The 23,814-nt window shown below is 38.9% G+C and overlaps 3 protein-coding genes across 3 annotated transcripts; all 3 read right to left on the bottom strand.

Annotated features, from left to right (window-relative positions):
- Window positions 1-1,098: 1,098 nt before the first annotated feature.
- Window positions 1,099-6,804, bottom strand: ptrh1 (peptidyl-tRNA hydrolase 1 homolog). The gene is made up of 5 exons (XM_034092045.2): window positions 6,071-6,804; window positions 4,103-4,322; window positions 3,453-3,552; window positions 2,804-2,849; window positions 1,099-2,307 (listed from the first exon to the last, which is right to left on the bottom strand). Exons 1-5 carry the CDS (start codon window positions 6,263-6,265, stop codon window positions 2,062-2,064), a joined length of 807 nt encoding a protein of 268 aa, XP_033947936.1. The 5' UTR covers window positions 6,266-6,804; the 3' UTR covers window positions 1,099-2,061.
- Window positions 6,805-8,480: 1,676 nt separating this feature from the next.
- On the bottom strand, window positions 8,481-10,361 carry LOC117451939 (natterin-3-like). The gene is made up of 2 exons (XM_034090316.1): window positions 10,250-10,361; window positions 8,481-9,590 (listed from the first exon to the last, which is right to left on the bottom strand). Exons 1-2 carry the CDS (start codon window positions 10,359-10,361, stop codon window positions 8,500-8,502), a joined length of 1,203 nt encoding a protein of 400 aa, XP_033946207.1. The 3' UTR covers window positions 8,481-8,499.
- Window positions 10,362-15,978: 5,617 nt separating this feature from the next.
- Window positions 15,979-22,205, bottom strand: LOC117451873 (natterin-3-like). Its single transcript, XM_034090223.1, has 3 exons — window positions 22,133-22,205; window positions 17,282-17,375; window positions 15,979-17,063 (listed from the first exon to the last, which is right to left on the bottom strand). The coding sequence occupies exons 2-3, from the start codon at window positions 17,373-17,375 to the stop codon at window positions 15,979-15,981; spliced, it is 1,179 nt and encodes a 392-aa protein (XP_033946114.1). The 5' UTR covers window positions 22,133-22,205.
- Window positions 22,206-23,814: the final 1,609 nt, after the last annotated feature.

Below are 23,814 nucleotides of genomic sequence, written 5' to 3'. Positions count from 1 at the left end.
GCAAGCATGGCTAAAATGTACGATTTCAACTTAAAAAGATGGTAAATGAGAATATATTCTATTCTATGTAGTTCTACTTAATTACCTTCATCAGTTTAAAGCTGGCCTGCATGTTTCTGAAAGGTTAGCACATCTGTGGGAAGACCCCCCACCGGGCCACTGTTAGCCCCGCTACGCCTGACTGTAGAGCATGGGGGAAGGTTGGGGGTCCCATTCCTGAATACGTTTAGGGTCTCTTCTAAAGACCCAGGTGTCCAGCCCCACTGCTGACCTTTGGCCCCTTCAGAAGAAACGTTATTGAAGGCACTGGTGAAGCCCCCTAAAGCTGACCAGCGAGGAGGGGCTGGGAAAGTGGCCTGATGGAGGCGGAGGGCGGCTCAACGGGGTCACAGCAAAGAAAGACGGGGGGTTTTAGGAGGGTGAGGGGTGTTCAGTGTGTGTGTGGAAGAAGTTTCCTTTGAGCCCCCCCCCCCCCCCCCCTTCTCCTCATGTCCACAAGTGTGTCCCTGCAGCTATTGTGACTCTGAGCTACAGCAGGACAGAAGGCCTCAAACAAACCGGCTCTAAACAATGTTTGGCCCCTTTTGTTTCTCGCCTGCCTTTCTTCTTTAGCCCTCCATCGCAATCTACTGGCCCCCTTTGTATTGATTTCCCTCATTCAGCAGCTCGTCGGCCTCTTTCCGCTGTTTTATATGCTCTTTTCTGGCTTTTTTTGTCCGCCACCTCCCCCCACCGAAAGCCTCCCCCCTCCGACATTCTCTCCAGTGTGAGAACGCAGTGCGCCTCTTGACTGGATGCAACTCATTACAGGCATCTAATTGATGAAGAGTGTAATTAGTGTGACAATTGCAAAGGGGAAATCAATATGTGTTAGCCCAAAGAGCCACATCAGGGAGGACAAGATGGAAGAGAGCAGCGTGAGAGGAGAAGCGTATGTTCGGCTGACGGCACGAGGAGGCTCGCTGACACTTTCACGTGCAAACGAGGAGAACAAGAGCTTTTTGTTTTCTTCCGGTACAATTCTTGACTTTCGATTTCTAAGACCACTTGGTAGTCTATTAACTTAAATACCATCACACATAAGAAATACACAAATGAGACCATGCTTAAATTCTTTATCTTTTACGTCAGATACAATCAGGTATTTCCAGTCCCCACACTACAGAGGAGCATACAGACATGTGTGTTTCTAGGTCATGGCTTGAGTCCTGACAAGTGAAATATAATGTGCAAAACTATGAAGTTCTGGAAGAAAAAGAAAAGTCCAGCTTCGGTCAGTAGCAGGATTCCTCAAGTAGAGAATTAACTCTGCAAAGATCCATTTGGCATCAATACGTCTGTTAGTTTCCTGCTAGATCCATCAGCTGATAGCAGTTTATCAAAAATGCATCAGTAATCAATTTTCTTTTAGTGCCAGATTCTTATATACCTTTAAATCCACCTTGCAGATAACCATTTATGACTACATTTTATTTTGTTGTTGTTAATATGAAAGTGATTTGAAATGTCATATGCATCTCCAAAAGTAAAATATATTACTTTAAGGACAATACATGTATATCAATGTTACTTTCTTAAATCTGTATTAGCTTTAGAATAGACAGTGCAGGCAACAATGGTATGAATGTTCCCGATACATGTTTTATGCCAGTCAAGTTTAATATTTAAAAATGTAACGAGATAGATCATATTTTCCTGACTCCACATCAAAAACATAAGCTCTGCTTTTTTTAGCTATCAATGTCAATCAAGAATCACACCAAGACAAGGAAAAACACAACCTCCTTATAGTAACCAATACTTTTGATATTCTGTTGTGCTCATTTTCCAAAATGTGATAATGTAAATTATAATCTTTAAATAAAACCACACATAATCAGTTGCAGCTCTGCTTTAAGGCGGCTGTGGCATCCACCCACACAATTCTGCTGCCAAGGAGAAGCATCAAGTGTGTTGTTTTGAGCAGTTATCATGCTCGGTAGAAATGTGTCTCCTTTGGCTCATTGATCTCAGGGCAGAGAATAAACACATTCACAGTAAAGATCCTCTCTCTGTCAGGGTTCATGTTTTTGAGTTAGGTTCAGCTGTGAGCGGCAGGGGAGTCTTCTGTGCTGCTTGTCTGCCCCCTGCTGGGGAGGAGGGGGACGGCGAGCCCTGTTGGGAGAGTTGGGAGAGGAGGATGTCCACGCTTTGGACCAGAACAGAGTTCAGAACCTTCTTCTCCTCGGTTGAGAATCGGCCCAGGACGTGGCGCTCCACCGTTTGCCCCTCCGGTCGGCCGATCCCCACCCGAAGTCTAGGCATCACCTGTAGGAGAAGAGGATGAGAACAAGCACACGTAAAGATCCTTCAGATTAAATTGGTAATCCAGAGCGAGTTTCTTCACGCTTTTATATATATTTTTATATATTTTATTTTACTGTACGCATAACCAGTATACATGAGAATATTATTATACTAACTTTATTGAGCATCATTGGCAAAGATTGCCTTCTAGATAAACTAAGTTGCATCTAATGAAAGTGTTCCTTTGTCTTAATGTCTGTCTTTCTGTAACGTTGTCGTATCAATGTTGTGTTTTAACAACAGAGAAAAGCCTGTTGACGATGAGACTTATCTGCATGACTGCTATGGAAATATGTCTGAGCTGTTACCATGAGTTTCACCAGCAGATTTACATTTATAAAAGTAATCAAACATAGAAATACAAAGAAATACTATAATATCCAAGAATAAAACTAAATCCAAATAAGAGGAGCAGGTTGTCCCTAATAAATACAAATAATCATGCAGTGACACTTACATCTGTATGAAGACAGTCTACACAGGAGCGCACTCCATTATGACCTCTGTGAACAAGAAAATATGGGGTCAAAGTTCATTTTGCATTTTCACTGTAATTTGAACACAGGTCATCAAACTGCCATTTCCACAAAGACATGACAGGGAGCCTCAATATTTGCTATAACACTGATTCAAGATCTGTGACAAAAATGTCACTGTAGTAGAAAAATCATGTTGATTTTAGTTTTAGTTTATTTCATAGTACAAAGAACAATGGTTTCACCTATTCTCCTGCCCTGTGGCTTTTCCAGATAAGAGCCCATTTGCCCTCTCTAGTGATCCAATCCCACCTGTCTCCAATAAACACCTCATTACCCGATGCCCAAATCACCGGGTGCCCAAAGCTGCATTTCAAATAAAAGCAAGAAAATAAATGTTTGATTATGAAATAATACAAAATCAATGAATAGCTCCGACAATCACAGTATTATAAGATCTGTGTAATTATGTCTTGCACCGGCAGTGAGGTTGGATTCTTGCACAGTGGTGGAACAGGTATTTATAGCATGACACATTCAAGGTTATCATTTTCCAGACCTTCAGATTGCAAAAGGTAGAACTATTAAAGACAGCCTGAGATCTTGAGAAGGTTACGAATGAAAACCAACCTGGCACTTCCTCCATGCTTTATTGCGATTTTCCCCAGAGGTTTGTCCAGTTCATCGTGGACCAGCAGGATGTGTTCAGGCTTGATGCCATATTTAGCAGCTACAGAGGACGACAAAAAGACACTTTATATCATCCATATTGAATATTCAAGAACATGTAACCAGGAATCTTTCCCTTAATGACAGCCATATCGTTTTATATAAGAATAATTCAGGAAGTTACATTTGTACAAAAAAAGAAAGAAAGAAAACCCTGACTGTTGCATAAATGAAAGCAGTAGACTTTGGCTAAGTGCCTTTTATTAGATCAGCAACTTTAGAAATATTTTTTAAAAGCTGACATAACGTAGCAGAGAATAAGCCCTTCGGCTTATTGACTAATGTACTGTCATCATTTTTGCTTTTGTCAAATCTAGGATCTTTGTAAAAGGTCAATTAGTTCATCATCCCTTCACACACACACACACACACACACACACACACACACACACACACACACACACACACACACACACACACACACACACACACACACACACACACACACACACACACACACACACACACACACACACACACACACACACACACACACACACACACACACACACACACACACACACACACACACACACAGATGGTGACCTCACCTGCTTTGGCCACTGACACTCCGTTGATGTTCATCAGCAGCCGGGGCCGCAGCAGCACCACGTGTGTTTGTGCGACCTCTGACAGGATGACCTCACCGGACACGTGCTTGTCGCCACGCCAACGGTCAGCCACGCCGAGCCGGGCGGCGAGCGCGCCGAGCACCGACATGCCGACGTTGTGTCTGGTACCCTCCATCCCTGTGTTACCCAACCCCACCACCTGTCACACACACACACACACACACACACACACACACACACACACACACACACACACACACACACACACACACACACACACGCGTATAAACAAACACATCATTTCATACCTTTTCTTTGATTTTTTTTCCTTCTAAATAGATATTAAATAAAATGGCTGGGGATTTTTTTAAATATATTTATAGATGGAACAAATTACTGGATAATTTAAATGTTTGTACACATGAGCAAAATTCCGATATTGTAATTTTCTTGTTCATTTATTTCATTTTTTTCCTCATGGTTGTCCCATAAGTTTGTAAATAGGTTTACATTTTCCTTTACTGTCTTTTTTAAACTCACACATGATTTATGTGTATTAAAGTACGTGCATAAGAATGGTATTATATAAATAAATGCACCAGCAGATTTAATTTAAAGTCGAAAACTAACAATGAATTTCTTCTCCTAACAAGTACTGTGCGTTTACAACGCCTTTGTTAACAGCGCTGAATCAGATGATTGAGAAAGATCCAATGAAAGGGTTAAACCCCCTAAAGGAGAATGGTAAATGTACTGTTTTCCTGAGAGAACGCCAGCTGGGGGCTGACATAAACACACAGCCACTGCCTTGTACTGATGGTACTGTTCCATTGGCAGCAGCAGCAGTTTTTTAATATAGACGACATTGTATTAGACTCTATGGGCAGCTGACACACTGCACACATTGTGTTCTGTCTCAACACACTAAGTTCTTATTTTCTTTTACCCGAACAGTACTCAGTACAGTAAAGAGAATGTACAATAAAGAGTTTTCTTTTATTGAAACATGAATTACTCATGATCGTCCTTATCATGGTACAATAACAATTCAACTTATATATCATAGTATAGTTACAATGCCTGTTTTGTGTCTTTCAGTCTCCATCAAAGCCATTTTTGTGGCTAAGTTCCTTGGACAAACTATGACTAGTCTCTGACAAAACAGGTGGAAGAAGTACTCAGATCTTGTACTTAGGTAAAAGTAGAAGTACATGTAGCAGAGAGAAAGAATACTTTGTTATAAATGATATGATTTCATTGTTATTATTGATGCATGAAAGTGTTCTCAAAGCTGGTGAAGGTGCAGCTAGTTTTAATGACTTTGTATAATGCAGGGTAGCTTGGGAATTGATTCCAGGTTTAACAAAAGTTGTATTTAAGTGTTGATTATATTTCACATCATTATTCCAAATCTGAAAAGTAACTAAAGGAAAAAAATGAATACAGTGGAGTAAAAGTACACAATCTACGTTTAAATTGTAGTAGAGTAGAAGCAAAAATATTGAAATACTCCAGTAAAGTAGCTACAAGTCCCCTTGTGAGTTCAGTACAGAGTAAATGTAGGCTACTTTACACCACTGCATCTCAGTCACCAAACTCCATTCTAAAATCTATCAATTAAAGAAAGCTTGCATTAGTAACAACAACATGGCTGAAGCTGTCACGTTTCTGTATTAGATATTTACCAAGAATGTAGCACTTTAATATCGAATAATAAAGTGGCCTGAGTTGATCCAGAACATGTATTTAAACGTGAAATATGGGATGGATATGGCAGCGTTGTCCCAACAGTGCTTAATTCCCTGATTCCCTGAATGGTTTTTGGTGGGATTTATGAAGTCCAGTAATCCAGTTTGACAGGTTGAATGGTTTAGAAAATCTATGGTAGACAAAGTCTGCTTTTCTTATAGCATACAGTATGCAACATATTTGAGGTTAAACACTTACCAGCCTCCGTTGGCCTTGTGTGTGTACTTCTGCTTCAATGCCCATGGCCGGTTTCAACCGCCCACACAACAAAACTCGATGAATGACTCTTGTTAAAAGTCGACGCATTGTGACAAAGTTCAAAAGCTTCTTACAAAAGAGTGAAAAATACCGACACAATGTCCCCAAAACGGTGACTTTTTTCAATCGGCTCATAAAGACAAACGGTCAGTCAAATTGCATTCGTTTTTATAAAGTAATGAGCCAAAAATTCCCATTAGAATACCCTGTAGGCTATGTTTATTGATTAATAAGATGTATTTCTCAATGGGATTCAATATATCTGAAATGTATTTTTACTTTTTATTTATTTGTCTTTAATGTATTAAATAAGCTTAATCATTAAACCCTTCGGAGAAAAGTTATTACATCGTATTTATCTCACAACTGTGTGATTTTTAACATGTATTGTTAGCGTTAGCTTGCTAAGGCTAGCTTACAGTAATTGTTAGCTCGAGACAGCTTTACCTCAACAGGCACACTTAAGAGCCACACACTGCGGTTGAACAAGTAAAGCAAACGCACGGTTTAGGCTAATCACACATTGAGAACTAATTCAATTGTAAGATATTCTCTCGTCTCATTTGAGGTTACAACATTTAACACTAACAGCACGACATGCAATGCCTCTCCTCCAAAACAAGTCAACGAGCTCCACAAAGAGAACATGAGAGAACATGCTGTTCATTCTCTGTTGAGCTACAGCACCATCTAGCATGGTGACTGAGAATTACAATGGGCCTATATTTCAATCAACAAAAGCAATGATGTACATTTTATCAGCGGGAGAGTTACTTTAAAAATGTAATCCGTTACAATTAGCCTACTAGTTACTTCTAAGTATCTAAATATCAAAATATAAAATTCCTTTTGGATTATCTCAATATCAAATGCAATGCATTTAAAACTATAAGAGAACATAAATAACAATAGCATGTTTTTACTTAAGTGTATTATGTAAGACCACATAACAGTGAGACCTTAGAATATTTAATTAAGAATATTGTGTGAGTAGCCTATACACTAACAATGAAACACATGAGCATACAGTTTCAAAAAGCAGAAATAAAATCTGAGCTGACAGAAAATGCTCTGTTTTAATTTAATACACACAGTTGGGCACACACTTTGTAATGAACATGTAGGTTCATCTACTGAATTAAGTAAGGAAAAATGTACCAAAGAGAGATAAAACGATAAGGCAGATTCAGGCAGTATGCGTATTGATCCACAGTTAAAGCATTAGCCTACAGAACAGTACAGTTTACAGAGAAGAGATAACATCTTAAACAAACACTATATATTTGTTATTTTACTAACATTGGAATCCTGCTAGTAATCCAGCAAAGTAAAAACTGAGTGGGTGGCAGGGCATAACTGCATTACCTGAAAAACACACCTTCAACTAATCAGGAGTTCAGTGAAATCACCTGCTTTGTTTATCAGGGCGTGACCAGAGCCGTGACTAATGATAAACCGGAAGAATGTGGAAATAATCTCATTATCTCTATTGAAAAAACAACAACAAAACAACTATGCAACCATTATTTATTGGATTATATAGGGATTCAAAATAATTGTACAAATGTATATGTAGGCTACATACGGTATTATTAAATCATTTTGACTTGCTTCTTAGATAAATTAGATTTAGCCCACCTTTACCCAATGCATCTTAAAGTGATGGACATATCCAGACAGTATTATGTAACACAGACATTTTATATTCTGCTTAAAATAGTACTTATTGGGTAAGTATATTTTTAAAGTTCAAACTTTGCTACTTTTCTTTAATTTAAATGTATTTTTGAAGTAAAATACAGACACAGTGGACTTTTGAGTTGGTGGCAATTTAGATGTCTTAACGCTTTTTTATATTTAAGTATATATCAACTTCTAGTCCTGTATTGACAAACACCAATGCATTTAATTACATGTCACAAATGTATTGCCACTTTGCGAACCTGGAGCCTGAAGATCTGTGGCCTTGGTGGTGGCCTGTCCAAACGTATAATCATGTTATGTTGTGGCTATTTATTTTTTGAATCCCTGATTTTGAAAGGTATGTATTTACTACATTTGCCATATCATTAAACTTATCAAATGTACTTCAAGAATTTAAGGAATCCCCTTTCTAATAGAGGCTAAACTGGCTCCAAAATAATCTTTAAAAATAGATATTTAATAAATTGTACATTCTTGTAACTTGACAAGTAGTATTACAAAATAACTCATCTGAAAATGACTTCAGGGGTCAGGTTGGTGATAGTAACTGGCTTTTAATATCTTACTTGAAAGAAAACAAAAAACTGAGTCCTTGACATTTTTTATTGTAATCTATTTGGAAACATTTTTCTTTACATTTGCCTTTTAATACAACACACTGATGATCAGTCTTGAGTTGGGGAACAGGGAACAGCGTCAATCACCGGCTGACATCTCTCCACGACAGCATTGATTTCTCCAACCGTCACGCCGTCGTAGATTCCAGTGATGTACGTCCAGTGGGTGTCCCCGTTGTGGTTGGTCCTGCTCAGCCTGCCAGTGAACGGAATGTCGGCTGTCATCTTTCTGCCGTCCATCCTCACGGTGCAGGAGTGGTTGGGTGCGACCACCAGCTCGACAGAGACGGTGTGACTGATGGCCTCCACCGTTTTGGTTCCCTCTGAAAAGGTGACTGAATGTTCCTTGCTGAGGTCCACAGTCCCTGGGCCAAGGATGGGCACTTTGGCCTTCATGGTGGAGATGGATCCATTGCGGGTCTCTCTGCCAATGTCCCAGGACTTCTCCACAGAACTTGTCTTCTCCAGTTTCACTGTCTTCTTCACATTTCTGCACTCTAGGTTGGTGACTTTGGCGAGCTGCAGGGCCTCCGGAGGATAGTGGAAGAGCTCCATCTGGTCGATGCCATACTCCACATGAGAGATGTGCTGGCTGTAGCTGTCTCTGTTGATCGCAAGAACCTGGTAACTCTTGTACCAATACTCATCGCCCTCCCAGGGAAGGAAGAAGGCTTCATGTTGGGTCACCACTTTGCCGAGACCATACTTGTTTTTGCCCACAAAGATATCTGAGTCAGGGCAGGTTCTGATGGCATAACCTGGGACTGATCCATACGATTCTTCAACCCACTCCAGGAACTCAAAGTGGTCAACGTTAATCAGCATTTCAAACTTTGTGGATGCGTACTCTTTGTCGGCGTACGGGTACTGGCAGAAGTTCCCTTTACTGGGAGAATAGAAGCCGGCTTCACAGTTGACTTTGCACACGTAGTCGGTGCGTTCGGTGTAGCCGTTGAAGATAGCGACGGCACCGCTTGGGAGGAAGCCGCTCCACGTCACCCACTTGAGGTTGGTGTGCTCAGCAAACATGGGGTAGGAGTGTGTGGTCGTCTCAGTTTCTAGAATCTCTCTCATTTCAGCAGCTTGGGTCACTTCCCGGGATGGGACAACATCTTCCAGTGTGGGGTTGAGCCATGCCTCTGAAAGAGAATACAGGATGAATCAAATCAATTGCCATCATTTCAAAAAAGATGACTGGATCAAGTCTCAATCAAAGGTAAACCAATGCGTATTTCTCATGAGCAAACAATATTTTTCACTCCCTTGCCTGCGTATTTTGTTTGAATGTTAAAAGTGTTTCCTCCATGGAAAACATTTACTTAATTGCTTCTGCGAGAGTGTTAATCTTCGAGGACGCATACAGCTGACCGATCAACATCTCTTCATACAAAACGACAAAATAGGTAGATTGCCCGTCATCACATGGCCTTTCTATTAAACGTCGGAATATTTGTAGTGCTAAAATATTTGGTTAGGTTTAGGAAAAGATTGTGGTTTGGGTCAAATTGAGTACCTGATGTAGTTATTACATACATATTTGATAAAGAGGGTTCCACTGACTTTGCTAGATACTAATGTTGTAATGTATTTCTTCCGTAACTTAAATAAAAAACGTGTTGACTTTTGATTACACCTGGGACGCAAACTATTGTCTTTTGGGAGACAATTCTATGAATGCAACATGAAAACACTTCCCAATTTGGGATCAATAAAGTATATCTTATATTGTATGTAATGCAACATGTAAACATAATAAAAAATGGCAAATGGGAAACTGTGTATTGTTAAGACTCACTGCGGAGTTGTTCTTTCCCTTCATGCATCTGGGAGATGTAGAGCAGCGGGTCAGTCTGCAGCGCCGGGCTGCAGAGCTGCAACACTGCCAACACAACAGCAACACACCACTTCATCTGGACCAACAGAGACACACAAAACCCAAATGTCAGCATTGAAAGTCTGTAGCAAAAAAGGAAAACTGATCAAACCAACCAATTATAAACCCTGGGTTCGGTATGTGTACTTGACAGACTAGTTTCCTGCCAAGCAATAATACTTGAAATGATAATGAATTTAATGAAAGAGACGAGTTAAGTTTTGTAGAAAGTACTTGATATGACATGTTCCTTTTCACACATTTCAGGTTTGAAATTGGATGGAAAAGGGTGAGTAAAATAGACCCATACTGCTTGAGGTTTCAGACACTAATAGGTCCATGTTTTACTTGATTTTCTTTCTGAATAGATGATTAATCCGTTTCAGCAATTATTACAATGCAACAATGAATATAGTTTTCATATACAACCATGCTTTTCAACTCAAAAACGTTGGCCATGGTCATTAATCCTTCCTGGTCAATAGTTGAAGTTCAGTTGAAGGGCAGTGCAACTGATAAATAACATACTAAATAGTGCATATTTAAAAAGCTTCCCCTCTTATTAAAAAATAATTTGTCCTTTATGTCTCCGCCGGAGGAGATAGGGTGGTGCCATATACATAACGCAGAAATCTATATATTATTATGTTGATGATGTTGAAGCAGAGATGTTAAGACTGTAATTTTGAGTTTCTTTTTTTAATAGCATGTGAAAAACTCTTTTTTTTATTATGTCAATCTGCATTTATGGTTAAGAGGCATTACCTAAATTGGCATTCATTTTGCCACGTCATATTTAGTATAATTGTTAAATTTAGGATTATTTAAATTGACAAAATACAAAATAATAAGGGATATGCCTTGCCTTGCCTTGCCTTGCCTTGCCTTTTCATAAGTTCTGATTGTCAACCAATATCATGCACTCTAGGAAAAGAATAAGACAGTCAAATTAAGTATTTTGTTTTAAGTCAGCACTTCATTCAGGTATAGAGAATCTGTTTTACCTTGACAGGTTCCTCCTGCAGCGACGATGCCTGCAGTATGTGCTGAGTTTGAAAACCTCTCTGCAGACTTATTGCCCGCAATAAACAGGACGGCGAGCTGCAGCTGACGCAAAGTGTACTCCCTCCTGCTGCTCAGTTTAATGTATTAGTGTTAGAAAATACTCACATGAAGCTTTGCAATGTATTTTTCCCAAATAACTAGTTACAGTTCGTATAAGGGAAGTAGGATGTGTGACTGAGTATGTTTTGCTGGATAACATCATTAGACATCTGAAGGGCTTAATAGGAGCGTGATAAGCGTATTTTCAGGTTTCATATTTGTATTCTCCGCCTCTACTGCGACCCGTTTTAATGTTTTAATGTTAAAAGGTCTTTATTTTTCTCATACTGCAGCACCTCTTTTCACCCTCTGTCTGAAACCAGAGCCCAGTCTGCTCTGATTGGATAGCTGGCCGGCTCGGTTGTGATTGGTCAACCTCTTAGAGATATCCCACCTCCAATGTGTTGGAGAGCAAGCCAATTGAAGCAAGGGTGTAACACAGTGATGTCACATTGTCAAGGAAGTAAACAAAGGACTTGGGGATTTACATGCACAACAACCTACATAACACACTACAGGAAAAGGGATCCATTAAAACCATAATACGGCCCCCTTTAAGGTATATATTAAAAAATAAAACCCATTACAAGCCACCTGCGGTATTCTGCCATTTTAAAATGTGTATATGCTTATTCTTTGTGTTGCATCTTTTTTCTTTTGCCAAGTCATAATGTAAATGTACACAGTGTTTGATTTCAGATTGTTTTAAGGAATATAATGGATTTAGACAATACTGTACAGTATGTGTGTGTGGTCTGGTACATTATGTTTTCATGTACATGGAACAGGTGGCTGAACATACAAAGTGAATATTTCAACATATCTCCTCATACATAGTGAGAGTGATATCTTCCGAAAAAGTACATTTTTAAGCTTTTTCTCAAGATTATCCAATAAAACATGTTACATTTCGCTTATTACGATTAAAATAACCTCCAATCTTCACAGTAAATAACTTGGCTAGGATAAGGCAACACAACTGCTTGGTTAGGTTAAGGAAATATTGAGGTTTGGGTTATGATAACAACGCAAGTGTTGTTATAAATTCGTAAATCGTCAAATAAATCCAAGACGATGTCCGGGATAATAAAAATATTCTCTCTCTGGTGTTTTGGCCTCAACCATCCACTGGATTACTTCCTATGCAGACATTTGCGCGGTTATACTTACATACAAATTGTTTTAATTAGATATATACATATTACACTGCATTACTTGTTGTGTGTTTGTTTAACTCATTGCCTTATTTATTGTTCTGATAGCCAGTTGTCTTAGTAAACAGTTAGATATAAAAAGGACCATCATGCTGTTCTGTCTTACTTTGTCCTTGAATACAAAACGTGTAGCTCAAGCTCTCAAGGAGTGTAAAAAGTCCATCCATGCTGATAATGATTACAGGATGATTTATTGATCCTTGTTTGGAAAACAGCACTCAGATGTGCCTGGCTTTAACATCCCTACTAGGCAATAGGTGATTGCATGAGGTCCAAAGTGCTGCGGCGCTCTTTCTCCATTGATGACGAGATACCATGTGTCTAGATAAGCTCAGGCTAGGAACAAAATGATTAGATCCCCTGTAGTAGTGGGTCGCTGATTAAGAAGGTCCTTGTTACGTAATGCTGCCTGCTGCCAAGATTAAACTGGAGGGGGAGCCACTCAACCCTGACATTGTCCTGCATGTACAGCCCTATCATTGAAAATGGCTGATGTCATGCCCATTGGTGTACGTCCTTGAGACATAAACTGATTATCAATGTATTTAGTTAATTCTGAATGAGGTCGTTGTGTGAAATAAGCTGTGTAAAGGTCATTTACATTGACAAACTGCACTGTCAGGGCCCTCATTGTGTTCATTGTATTACTCAAATGTGTATGTTAAGTTGACCAGTAATGACCATCTTATTCTCACACAATGGGAGCTAATAGTATTTTACACAAGGCAGGTTTTTCTATTTGCGGTGCATAGTAGACATGTCATACTGTACTGTCATGAATGGATGTCTCTCAAAGAGACAGTAGCAACCAAGAAGACACTCAAAATGTCCACAAAGAAACATGAAATTAATAGAAAGAGACTCACCATGACTATGAAAAGGTTCAAAAGAAGTCTGTGTTCTGCTCCTTTGTAGGAGAGGTGGTGGGGCCTTTTCTAAGTATGTGCCCAGCGGCCCACTGTTTTGTTATCCGCCCATGACTGTACTTATCGCCTAAGCTGAATATTAAAAACCAAATGTGTGTCTGGGTAAAGAGAAATAGGCTAATAGTACCAATGCTTTATGATTCATTTCAAGATTCAAGGCTTTATTGTCATGTGCGCAGTAGCTACAGTGAAGATATGACAAACTTAAGTCACAGGCTCCTCCAACAGTGCAGAATGAATTTATATAGGACAAACAAATACAATAATTGAGATGTGCAAATAAAATAGAATAGAAATAGTGCAAGAGAGTCTATATGTGGACATTGCTATAGATTAAGCAAAAAGACAGTAATTTTGAATGGAAGCTGGTGACATAAAGCTTTGAGTCAAGGATTGTCCCTCTTACCCGACCTTTCAGTGCTCCGATGATGCTGTTTCCGTTTAAAAAAGGTTGTTGCAATCAGCAGTACCTCTTAACTACAAGTTAAAAGAGTTAGGTGCTGTTTACACGGGAAAGAAACGGGTGGTATCCGCTACTTTTCTCTTTCGTATAGCCCGTTCGTTCACACGAAGCCGTAACGGAACCCCGGAAACGGACCCCTAAAACGATAACGGGTCCTAAGGTGGATAGATCTGCGGACAGAACACTCTGGGGAGCCAAACGGCTCCGTGTGTAGGTCCTATACAGTGATTCTCAAATGGGGGTACGCGGACCCCTAGGGGTACAACGTGAATTATCGCATACGCCGACTTGGACTCGGACTCGTGAATTTCCCCCCCCACGATGACTCGGACTTGACTTGTACATTGACTCTCTGACTTGGACTCGGACTCGAGCTAATTTTCTCTGGAATCTGATGTGTTCACGTACTGGGCCCCGCTATTCCAGTCTAAAGATGTCACCCCGCATCGTGCTGTATGCTTTCACATACACATATGAATACACATTCTGCTTCCACATTGGAAAAGAGCAGCGCAAAATGCTCGTTATGTGGAAACAATATTGAAAAGAAGGCTCCGTAACACATTACTCTAACGCGCCACAGACGGACCCGGTGTTACATCAATGATGGTGGTGCTCAAACGCCATAGTTGACTACTAACAGACAATATTTCCCTGATGTCAAATTAACAGCCTTATCATTTCCCCCTAGAATTAACTATTGTTTTTGCTCTTGCAAATGTTTCTAAAAATATAATTATGAGAATGCCCTTCTCCTGTTTTTGTTCTGTTTTGTCATGTCCAACCCTAACCCTTAGTTACACATTTATTGTATTAAGCATTCCAGTTGCATAATAACAATAAATGGTCCATTAATCCCTAAATCCTAGCTTTTGTTTTGCAAGTATTTGGTTAACCAAAGTATTAAGATAATATGCTGATGACACTCAACTATATGTCCTCCAGGCCAGGACTGCTGCATCTACTCCGAGGTCAATCTTTGCTTAATGGACATTAAAACATAGATGCAAAAAAACATTATAAAACTTGATTGCAAAAAGTCGGACATCGTTATCATTGGTCAAGACGTCCTTAGCTACCCCATTTACGATTTTACAATCAATATCGATGGCTCATTGTCTCTCCTTCCTCCCAAATCCACAATCTTGGAGTCATCCTTGACCCCATGCGCCAAATGCAGGGTTCTGTAGAACTCATTGCCAAACTTTTATCAAAAGTGTGCCCACATTCTCATCATTCAGAAAAGCCCACAAAACCCTCTCTTCAGGCTTGCCTTCACCCAGCTTGTAATTCCTAGTTAACACAAATTATTATGATATTTTTATTTCATTTGAAGTTTATTTCACCTAGCTATATTAAAATGCTTTTTGTTTATTTATCCCGAAATATGTAAAGCATCTTTGAAATTATGAAAAGCAGAAAAGTCGGATGTATTATTAATTATTGAGATATCTCAGAACAGGAAAAATGGGTTAATATATTTAATGGGTGTAAAATAATTATTTATTAGTGTACTACAAAAACTATAATGCCACATATTTACACTTTTAATAGATATCACAGTTCCATTCATCAAATAAAATAACACCAAACAATTAATAAAGTCGTTTTAAAGTTCAATTTCTCATAACTTTGGTTATGAAATAAATAAAAGCCTTGCAAAGTAAATAGCAGAAGTACATCATTAAGGAACTGTACCTTAAAACTCTCGTGTTTGTGTATGTTGCAAATCTTAAATGAACAATAATATCTCATCAGTTTAATTGTGTAGAGAATGGAAATGAAGAAAAAGTTAAAGTTCCATATTATTTTATTTAGCATTTTCGACATGTAGAATCTTATTCTAGAGCAACATGACACAAAGGACATTTTCCAATTATACATGTGTGGCATTTTTGCTTATTCAGACAAATAATTTGCATCCAAAATCAGATGTCTGTCAGTCTTTCAGGGGCATGGCTTGGCATCAACAACAGGTTCGCAGCGGTCCACTACAGCTCTGACTTCTCCAATCTGGACTCCGTCATATGTGCCAGAGATGGACGTCCACTGGCTCTCTCCGTTACGGTAGGTTCGGCTGAGACGGGCTGTGTAGGGAATGTCCGCCTTGATCTTGCGTCCTTCCATACGGACTCTGCAGGAGTGGTTAGGGGGGACGGTGAGCGCCACAGACACTGAATGGCTCATGGACTCCACCACAGTGGTTCCTCTGGAGAACTGCAGGGTCTTTTCACCGCCCAGCTCAATGCCGCCGGAGCCGATGAAGGGGATCTTAGCTGTGATGCTGCCAGTGATACCGAGCATGGTGGATCGGCCGATGTTCCAGGTTGTCTCCAGCTCTGTGGTCTTTGAAATGGTGACTGTCTTCTCCACCGTCTGGCAATCGTTGTTGGTGACCCCGGAGATGCGCATGGTTTCAGGAGGATACTGGAAGATTGCGACCTCATCAATGCCGTACTTGACGTCAGAAATGTGCTGGGTGTAGGCATCCCTGTTGATGGCCAGGACCTGGTAACTCTTGTACCAGTACTCATCACCTTCCCAAGGCAGGAAGAAGGCTTCGAACTGAGGAACAACCTTCCCAAGACCATACTTGTTCTTCCCAACGTAGATGCCAACACCTGGGCATGTTCTAACCGAATGTTGGGGCACTGAACCATAGGAACCTTCCTTCCACTCCAGGAACTCAAAGTTGTCTTTGTTGGTCAGGATCTCAAACTCGGGGGCGTAGTACTCACTATCTCCGTAGGGGTAGCGGCAGTAGGGGCCCAGAATGGGGTTGTAGAAGCCAGCCTCACATTTGTACTTGCAGACGTAGTCGGTGCGTTCGGTGTAGCCATTGTAGATTGCAACTGCGCCATTGGGCACAGAGCCGCTCCAGGTCAGCCACTCCAGGTTAACGTTATTACCGAAAATGAAAGAGGAAGGTAGATCCTGCTGTTGCTCTAGGTCGGCAGGAGCCAGAGGGCCCAACACTTTGTTACGAGTCGGTTCAGGCACCTGACCCTCCAGCTCTGGGTTCAGGAAAGAAACTGTAAAAAAGAGACAGACAGAACATTTATATATTTAACCAAATAGTTTCTGTTTTAAGGAAAATGAACGTTTGGCAAAGCAAGAGTCAAAGGACTTCACACCAGGGACCCCACAGACTTTCTACAAAACATCTGCTTCAGAGTTGCTTTAGCCTGCATGGTTTTATACCACAGGTGTGGTGTCACGCAAACTATATATGTTTAGGTCAGAACAATACCTTTTCTGTGCAGTGAGCTCTTCTTCACAATGTCCTGCAGACTGGCTGAGGACAGACCCAGCAGGGCCAGCAGAAAAAACACTGACAGCGTCATCTGAAGAAGAAGCACAACATATTCTCCATCAAAAGCCTTTAAACATCAACATCTAATATATGCGTATTACGCAAGGAACATTTTCGTTGATACGTTTTTTTCCTTTGGGCTGATCACCAGAGAAAAAACACCTTCGTCTTAACAACGAATGGGTTCAAATCTGTTGGGACATTATCAATATTTTCCTTTGGTAACGACGATATAGGTCTTTCAACATGTAACATGTTATCTGTGCAAGGTACATTACTAGACATCCGTGTTAAATAAAGCTCTAAAATGTACCAATAAACCTAACATTTATTTTGTTAGCAAGACCTAGGAGCATGCCACTTCGCATTTCACAACAGATATGACTTTTGTATATCAGAAATAATGTTTAGAATATTTTAAGAATTAGGGTTATGGTATTGAAGATAACCGTCAAATATATAAGTTAAATATTAATACCCTGGTAATAATACACATATTATAATAATGCAGTGCCTCTTAAATGTATTTGCCAAAAAAAACCTGCACAGTAATTAACATATTATTTTTCCCGAATTTACAGTAGATATAACCAAAACACAATAATTGTGTAGTGAAAGTATGATATCACATTGATTAAAAAATAGAAGATAACAAAAACTTTAGTAGGAGACACATCTTTTCCCTCTGAAATGGTATCACATATTTAATCATTATTAATATTATATTATATTTGATCATTTGATCAATTATTACAGTTTAATTTAATTAAAATCAAGAACTTAATAATTCCCAGTGGGTCAATTAGGAAATGTTTAGCAGTGCACGTATTTAAGTCTAATTCATTGTATTTATTTAAATGATAAAGTATATGGTAGTTTGACAAAGCAAGTCTTTACGCTATCAGAAACGAGTTCCATGAAATCAATACAAATGCATTACTCTTGATCAGTTGCTAAGTGATTATTCTAAGTCTGGTTGACCGAAGGTGAAAAGAGACTGAACAGCACTCACCCTTACAGGCGCTCCCTACTGATACACTGCCAGTTCCACCTCCAGGTTTATATGCACTGGTTTATTGCTGAACCATAAAGTAGTGTGCACTTTCACTCCATCTGACATTGACCCGAACAGATACAGCTGTCAGTGTCTCTCTCAGACTGTGGCTGTGAGGTCGTGAGGTAATGGTGGTTGTGGCTTTAACATGTTGTTGTATCCTTTGGCAATATACTTATCAACGATGGGTGCATGTTAGCCTACTTGAACAAGGCCCATTGCTCTGTATGAATGCGGTGTGAATGGTGACTTTGTATTCCTAGTCTATTCCCTTTTCTGCAAAAATGTATTTATGGTTATCCATGGCATTTTTGCATGAATTATACTTTGGCCATTAAATGAACATGAGCATTAATCATTTATGTCAATACACAATTACTATCTAAGTCTGTCCACCATAAGTAATACACTTAAAGCCTCAAATCCATTCAATGTTTGTATTATAGCACTTTGGACATCCAAATACAATTCCCATTCCAATTGCAATGCTATCTTCCGGGTCGGCCTTAATAAATATGCTATCACTGCACCACTCTATGGCTTAAGGACACGAACAAGGGGTTGTCAAAAGGGTTAGCCCATCCAATACAGAGAAACAAGGTTTGAGAACTCCTAATGTTTAAGGTCTCCATGCATGGGTAATCCTTTTCCTTGAAGAAACACGAGCCAAGTCTCTAAGAGTAACATGACTTTTGTGGATAAGCTTTGCTTATGCAGGGATGACATATTTTTGTAGGCCAACCAGGAAGTTAGAATCCCAATGAATTCCTCGAGAAAAAACAATGGGATCTTCCCATTGGATTGAGCATTGAGCGTTGCAGTGTCAGCAAAACAAGAGAGACAGAGAGACTCTTCTCCTCCAGCCTTCCTTGACTATTGGACATCAGAGAAGTCAGGAGGAGAAGAGCGCCTGAGCTAAGGGAGCAAAGAGGAGAGGAGAGGGAGAACACAAGGGGGGAGCACATCAATTTTAAAATATCAACTATGCACATACACCACACTGAGGCTGACCAGGAACAATGGGAAGTACCAGCCAAAGTTTAACTACGTAGATTCTCTGCTCTCAAGAAAGTAATCCTTAAGCACTAACAGCATGCAATCCAGCTGCTAGTTTTTTCTGTCTTTCACGTGCATTTTACATTTGCTTGAGGTTAACGAAATAAGGCATTAGCATGACTCGGATACCAGCTTGCATTCTGGTATCCGAGGAAAGCCTTTAATGTACTCTGATTGCTGGTTCACATGGATTAGATTATCAGGTGATAGAGTTAGGCAAAGCAATGGGATTTTTACCACTGGATTTCAGTATACTGCAGAAAATAATCTCTGCCGCAAATACACATTTAAGATACTTCACAGGTTTAGTCCAGGATGGTAGTTTCCACATGTTACCACCACTGTGGTTTTTACAAACATTTTGTTGTCGACACAAAATGTGAAAATCTGTTCAGCTTTTGTTAACCTCAGACCTATTTTTTGCACTATTTATTATTATTTTGTTGTCTTATGTCCTATATATAATATGTTACATTTTTGGAGGAGCGCAGGATCTAAGAATGTATTTGCCATAGCGACACTGTAGCTACTGCGCAATGCGCGCATATGATTATAAAACCATTGAATCTTGAATTTCAGGCGTCTAACCAAAAACTAGCTGACTTTGAGAAGAAGGAACTGGAAGTTTATCATTTTAACTCATGAGTTTTAGCACTTATTCCTGCACCACTCTATTTGATCAATGTTACATGTACTAAGCCTGATCATAAGTGCACTGATATATTAGATAATGAGCTGTAGACTGGCAGTCAAACTATAGATTGAACAGGAATACGTTTTCCTTTGTTCCGCTGTCAATCAAGCTGCTGAACAGTCAGAAACAATTGTGATTATGCTGTTAGGAGTTGTTGGGAGGTGCAATGTTTACAGTAGTTTGTGCAATCGAGAAGGTTAAATAGGGAAAGTACAATATGTGTAAATAGGTATGGACACAATAGGGATAATGTTCAATTTGACAGACACTATGCATAGGTGCAATAGGGAAAGTGCAATATTGATTTGTGTATGAATGCAGTAGGGGAAAGTGCAATATTTTATTTATGTATAATACATTAGGGAAAGTGCAATTTGATTATGTATATGCGATAGGGACAGTGCTGTACCTGTATGTTTCTTTGCCATGTGATATGTGATCTCTGTTTTGTATCTATGACTGATTGACCTGAATGTTTTATGTGTATTATCTCGATGCCCAAGACAAATTTCTCCTAAGGGAGACAATAAAGCTTATCTTATCTTATCTTAGTCCATCTACAACGACTGGTTAGCCATTTCAGATTTTTCACTGCCACCTGCTGGATTTATATAAGATTTTTGTTCAGGTCTTTTTTTTTTCTTTGACCTTATAATTGTGATATGGGTTATTCCTCTCTTTTAATTTAATTCAAGGGAGTTTTTCTTTTTCAGAAATATTGAAAATTTGAACAAAAGTAACGTAATTAATTTTTGGGAACAAAGTATTATTTCAAAGCTGGAAACTACCGTTAGATGGAACAAATAATACCTGTTATTATTATATTTGACATAATCTCTAGGAACAAACCACACACATTCTGTGTTGAAATGCTTCACAATAAACGGTTCCCTCTAAACCCTTAGTGTATACTTCCTCATGTTTTTCACAGAAAAAGGCTTTGTCGCCAAATCAATTCCCAAAGGTGGATGACCCTGAGTGCACAAGCATAATAAATGCATGCATAAGCATATTCGTAAGTACAATAACTCAAATTCGAATACTATAGGATTTATGCCTAACTTTCATTGCATGAAAAACATTGTCATGATTATTGGGTTTGTTGATAGTTTCCAGTTTTATTTTCAAATGTATTTTCACCTCCCCTTTCCAGCTGTCTCTTGTCTCTGTGATTAGAATTGTGTGTATTTAAGTTATTCCCTCATGTTCTGTGTGTTGCCTATGTTTTCTGCCTGTTCCTGTCTGCGCGTTAGCTCCTGTTCCTTGTGTCTTCTGGGTGGCACTCGTTAAATTCTTTGGTTTTTGCATTACCTGGTCTGGTTAATATAAGCTATATATACCTATATCCACCTGCCCTGTGTTTGCATTGCGTTTGGGTTCGGCAGCCTAACCCTCACCGTGGCAAACATTACGTGTATTTCCTGATGCCTTTACAGAGATCGCTCAAGGAGAAAACCTATTATACGTGGAAACCATTAGCAGTATCTCCAAAGCCCACCAAAGCCCACTTCAACCACAAATAGGGAACAAGGTTATATCACTTATCAAACGACTTTCCTTTGTATAATTGAACTCTTTTCCCACAAATATACTTCCATGAACACATAATATCTGGCTATGACATCATGTGTATTTCCGGATGCCTTTACAGAAATCGCTGAAGAAGACTATTACATATATTACACGAAGAAACCATCAGCGACATCTTCTGAGACAAAAACAAACAAACAAGGGGACACCAGTTTACGTTACTTCACAACAATTGAATTACATTTCTCTACTTTAACACTTTTAACAGAAATATAATTCCATGTACAAAAATTGCCTGGCTAAAACATCATGTGTATTTCCTCTCTTCTATTAAACATTATGGTAAAACATACAGTAGGGTTCCTTAACTTATTAGTTACAATATTAAAAAAACAAGGGTATTCAATAAAGAGAAGCTTTGTTCGACTAACTAATAAATCAATAATGTACCAACCTGCTTTCAACATAAGTGGTCAGTAGTTACAGAAGCCGATTTTCCTTTTTAAGATGATGTCCTTTTCTGGATTCCACAAGATGTTTATTGCAGATGCATCAGCTCCAAAACTGATGTTCTGATCTAACCTTTTCAAAGTTTATGTTTAACTAAATGCTGTATTTCAGCTGTAAGAGCCTATGAGCGAGTGTTCAAGTATTGGCCAATTGTGGTTCCATACCAAGTCTATTAAAAGATACGATTTGATATGAATTGAAATTATTTAAACTTGTTTTAAGCTTTCACAATGTGTTTCATAAAAGGTGCAGCCATGGAAGAAAGAAAGAGGTTCTGGGGCGTGTTTGCCAAAGTATTCGGTCAATTTTGTATTCTCCCTTTACCATACACAGATCCCTGAAACACAGCCTGTTCCTGCAATACCGGAGGCAGTTTCAGGACCGCAGTCGTGGGACCGCATTAGGACCCTAGCTAAATTGTTCAATTTAAGTGCTATATGAGGTATGATGCCTTCTTTCTTTGAATAATAGTGAATAAATAAAAGCTTTTCTACACTTAACAAAAATTGGATTTGGATTGGAGTGAATATTTCTCTAAGAAAGCTTCTAAAACAGAGTTAATTGTATATGCTCACTATGCTGCTTATTTATTCTAATATTCTCAAGTCACTTTGTGCCTCTCATGCGTTCTTCCGATTCACTTTAGTTTAAGTGGCTGATTATGTTAATGGTATTTAGTAATACAAATATCATTTTATAGCAAAACTGACTAATAGTGGTGATGACAAAAAAAACTATTTGATTAAATGTACGAGTAAGACTCAAATATATGAACTAATTTGACAGATGTTTTAAAAAGGTGAGGTTTTAAAAGCTTCTTAAAAATACGAAGGCTGTCGCTGGAACGGACATCACTAGTTCATCCAACACAAATGAAAAAGGTTTTACCTTAGCATACAGAGAACTATTATTATCATCTGCACTGACTCACCACCTTCAAAACAATTTACAAAAACTCACCTCTTCAATCTGGTTTTTAATGTGTGATTGTTTTTGTATTGCTTGATTTTTATTTGACTTCAACTATATGTATTTGTTGTTCTTTTCTTTTCATATATCTCTGTAAAGCGGCTTTGAATTTGAGCACCTGAAAAAGGTACCTAACTAAATTAATCTATTATTATCTAATCAGATAAATCAATTTCTTGTCTCAATTTTTAACCCCAAGTATTAATCATGTGCTTTAATCTGTGAGATCTGTGTGATGCATTTTATTATTGCCAAACGACCCCAGTTCTAGTGTGTAATCTCATATATTATTGTTGTTATTACCATTATTGTTGTTCTATAAATTGAAGTTTGTATAGTGTTAATTATGGTTGTTTTAGTGGTTTAAGTTGTTGTATGTCGCTTTGGATAAAAAAGTGTCTGCTAAATACAATAACCATAACAATCTACTTCCCCACTGAAAGACTATCTATCCATTGTGTGTATGTATATTAAATACAATGTATGCTATTATGTGTTTGCTCGACAATAACAAAACATATTAGAACATATTTTATGTATTATTATTATTGTATTACAATGTCTAAACAGACTCACTGTGTAGTAGATTCAATACTCGCTGGTGGTACTTGTATGGGCATCCAATTCCCTAGATGGCGATGTTGCAAAAACAACTAG

Source organism: Pseudochaenichthys georgianus, chromosome 9 (genome assembly GCF_902827115.2).
Source record: "Pseudochaenichthys georgianus chromosome 9, fPseGeo1.2, whole genome shotgun sequence".
NCBI lineage: Eukaryota > Metazoa > Chordata > Actinopteri > Perciformes > Channichthyidae > Pseudochaenichthys > Pseudochaenichthys georgianus.
This window is presented reverse-complemented; position numbering and strand designations above follow the sequence as displayed.

Coding starts and splice junctions, on each gene's coding strand:
- ptrh1 (XM_034092045.2), bottom strand. CDS start 6,265: ATGAGCCGATTGAAAAAAGTCACCGTTTTGGGGACATTGTGTCGGTAT. Junction 3,553..4,102: donor AGTGTCAGTGGCCAAAGCAG/GTGAGGTCACCA, acceptor CGTCCTCTGTAG/CTGCTAAATATGGCATCAAG. Junction 2,308..2,803: donor TAGACTGTCTTCATACAGAT/GTAAGTGTCACT, acceptor CTTCTCCTACAG/GTGATGCCTAGACTTCGGGT.
- LOC117451939 (XM_034090316.1), bottom strand. CDS start 10,361: ATGAAGTGGTGTGTTGCTGTTGTGTTGGCAGTGTTGCAGCTCTGCAGC. Junction 9,591..10,249: donor TGAAGGGAAAGAACAACTCC/GCAGTGAGTCTT, acceptor ATTCTCTTTCAG/AGGCATGGCTCAACCCCACA.
- LOC117451873 (XM_034090223.1), bottom strand. CDS start 17,375: ATGACGCTGTCAGTGTTTTTTCTGCTGGCCCTGCTGGGTCTGTCCTCA. Junction 17,064..17,281: donor GAGCTCACTGCACAGAAAAG/GTATTGTTCTGA, acceptor TCTTTTTTACAG/TTTCTTTCCTGAACCCAGAG.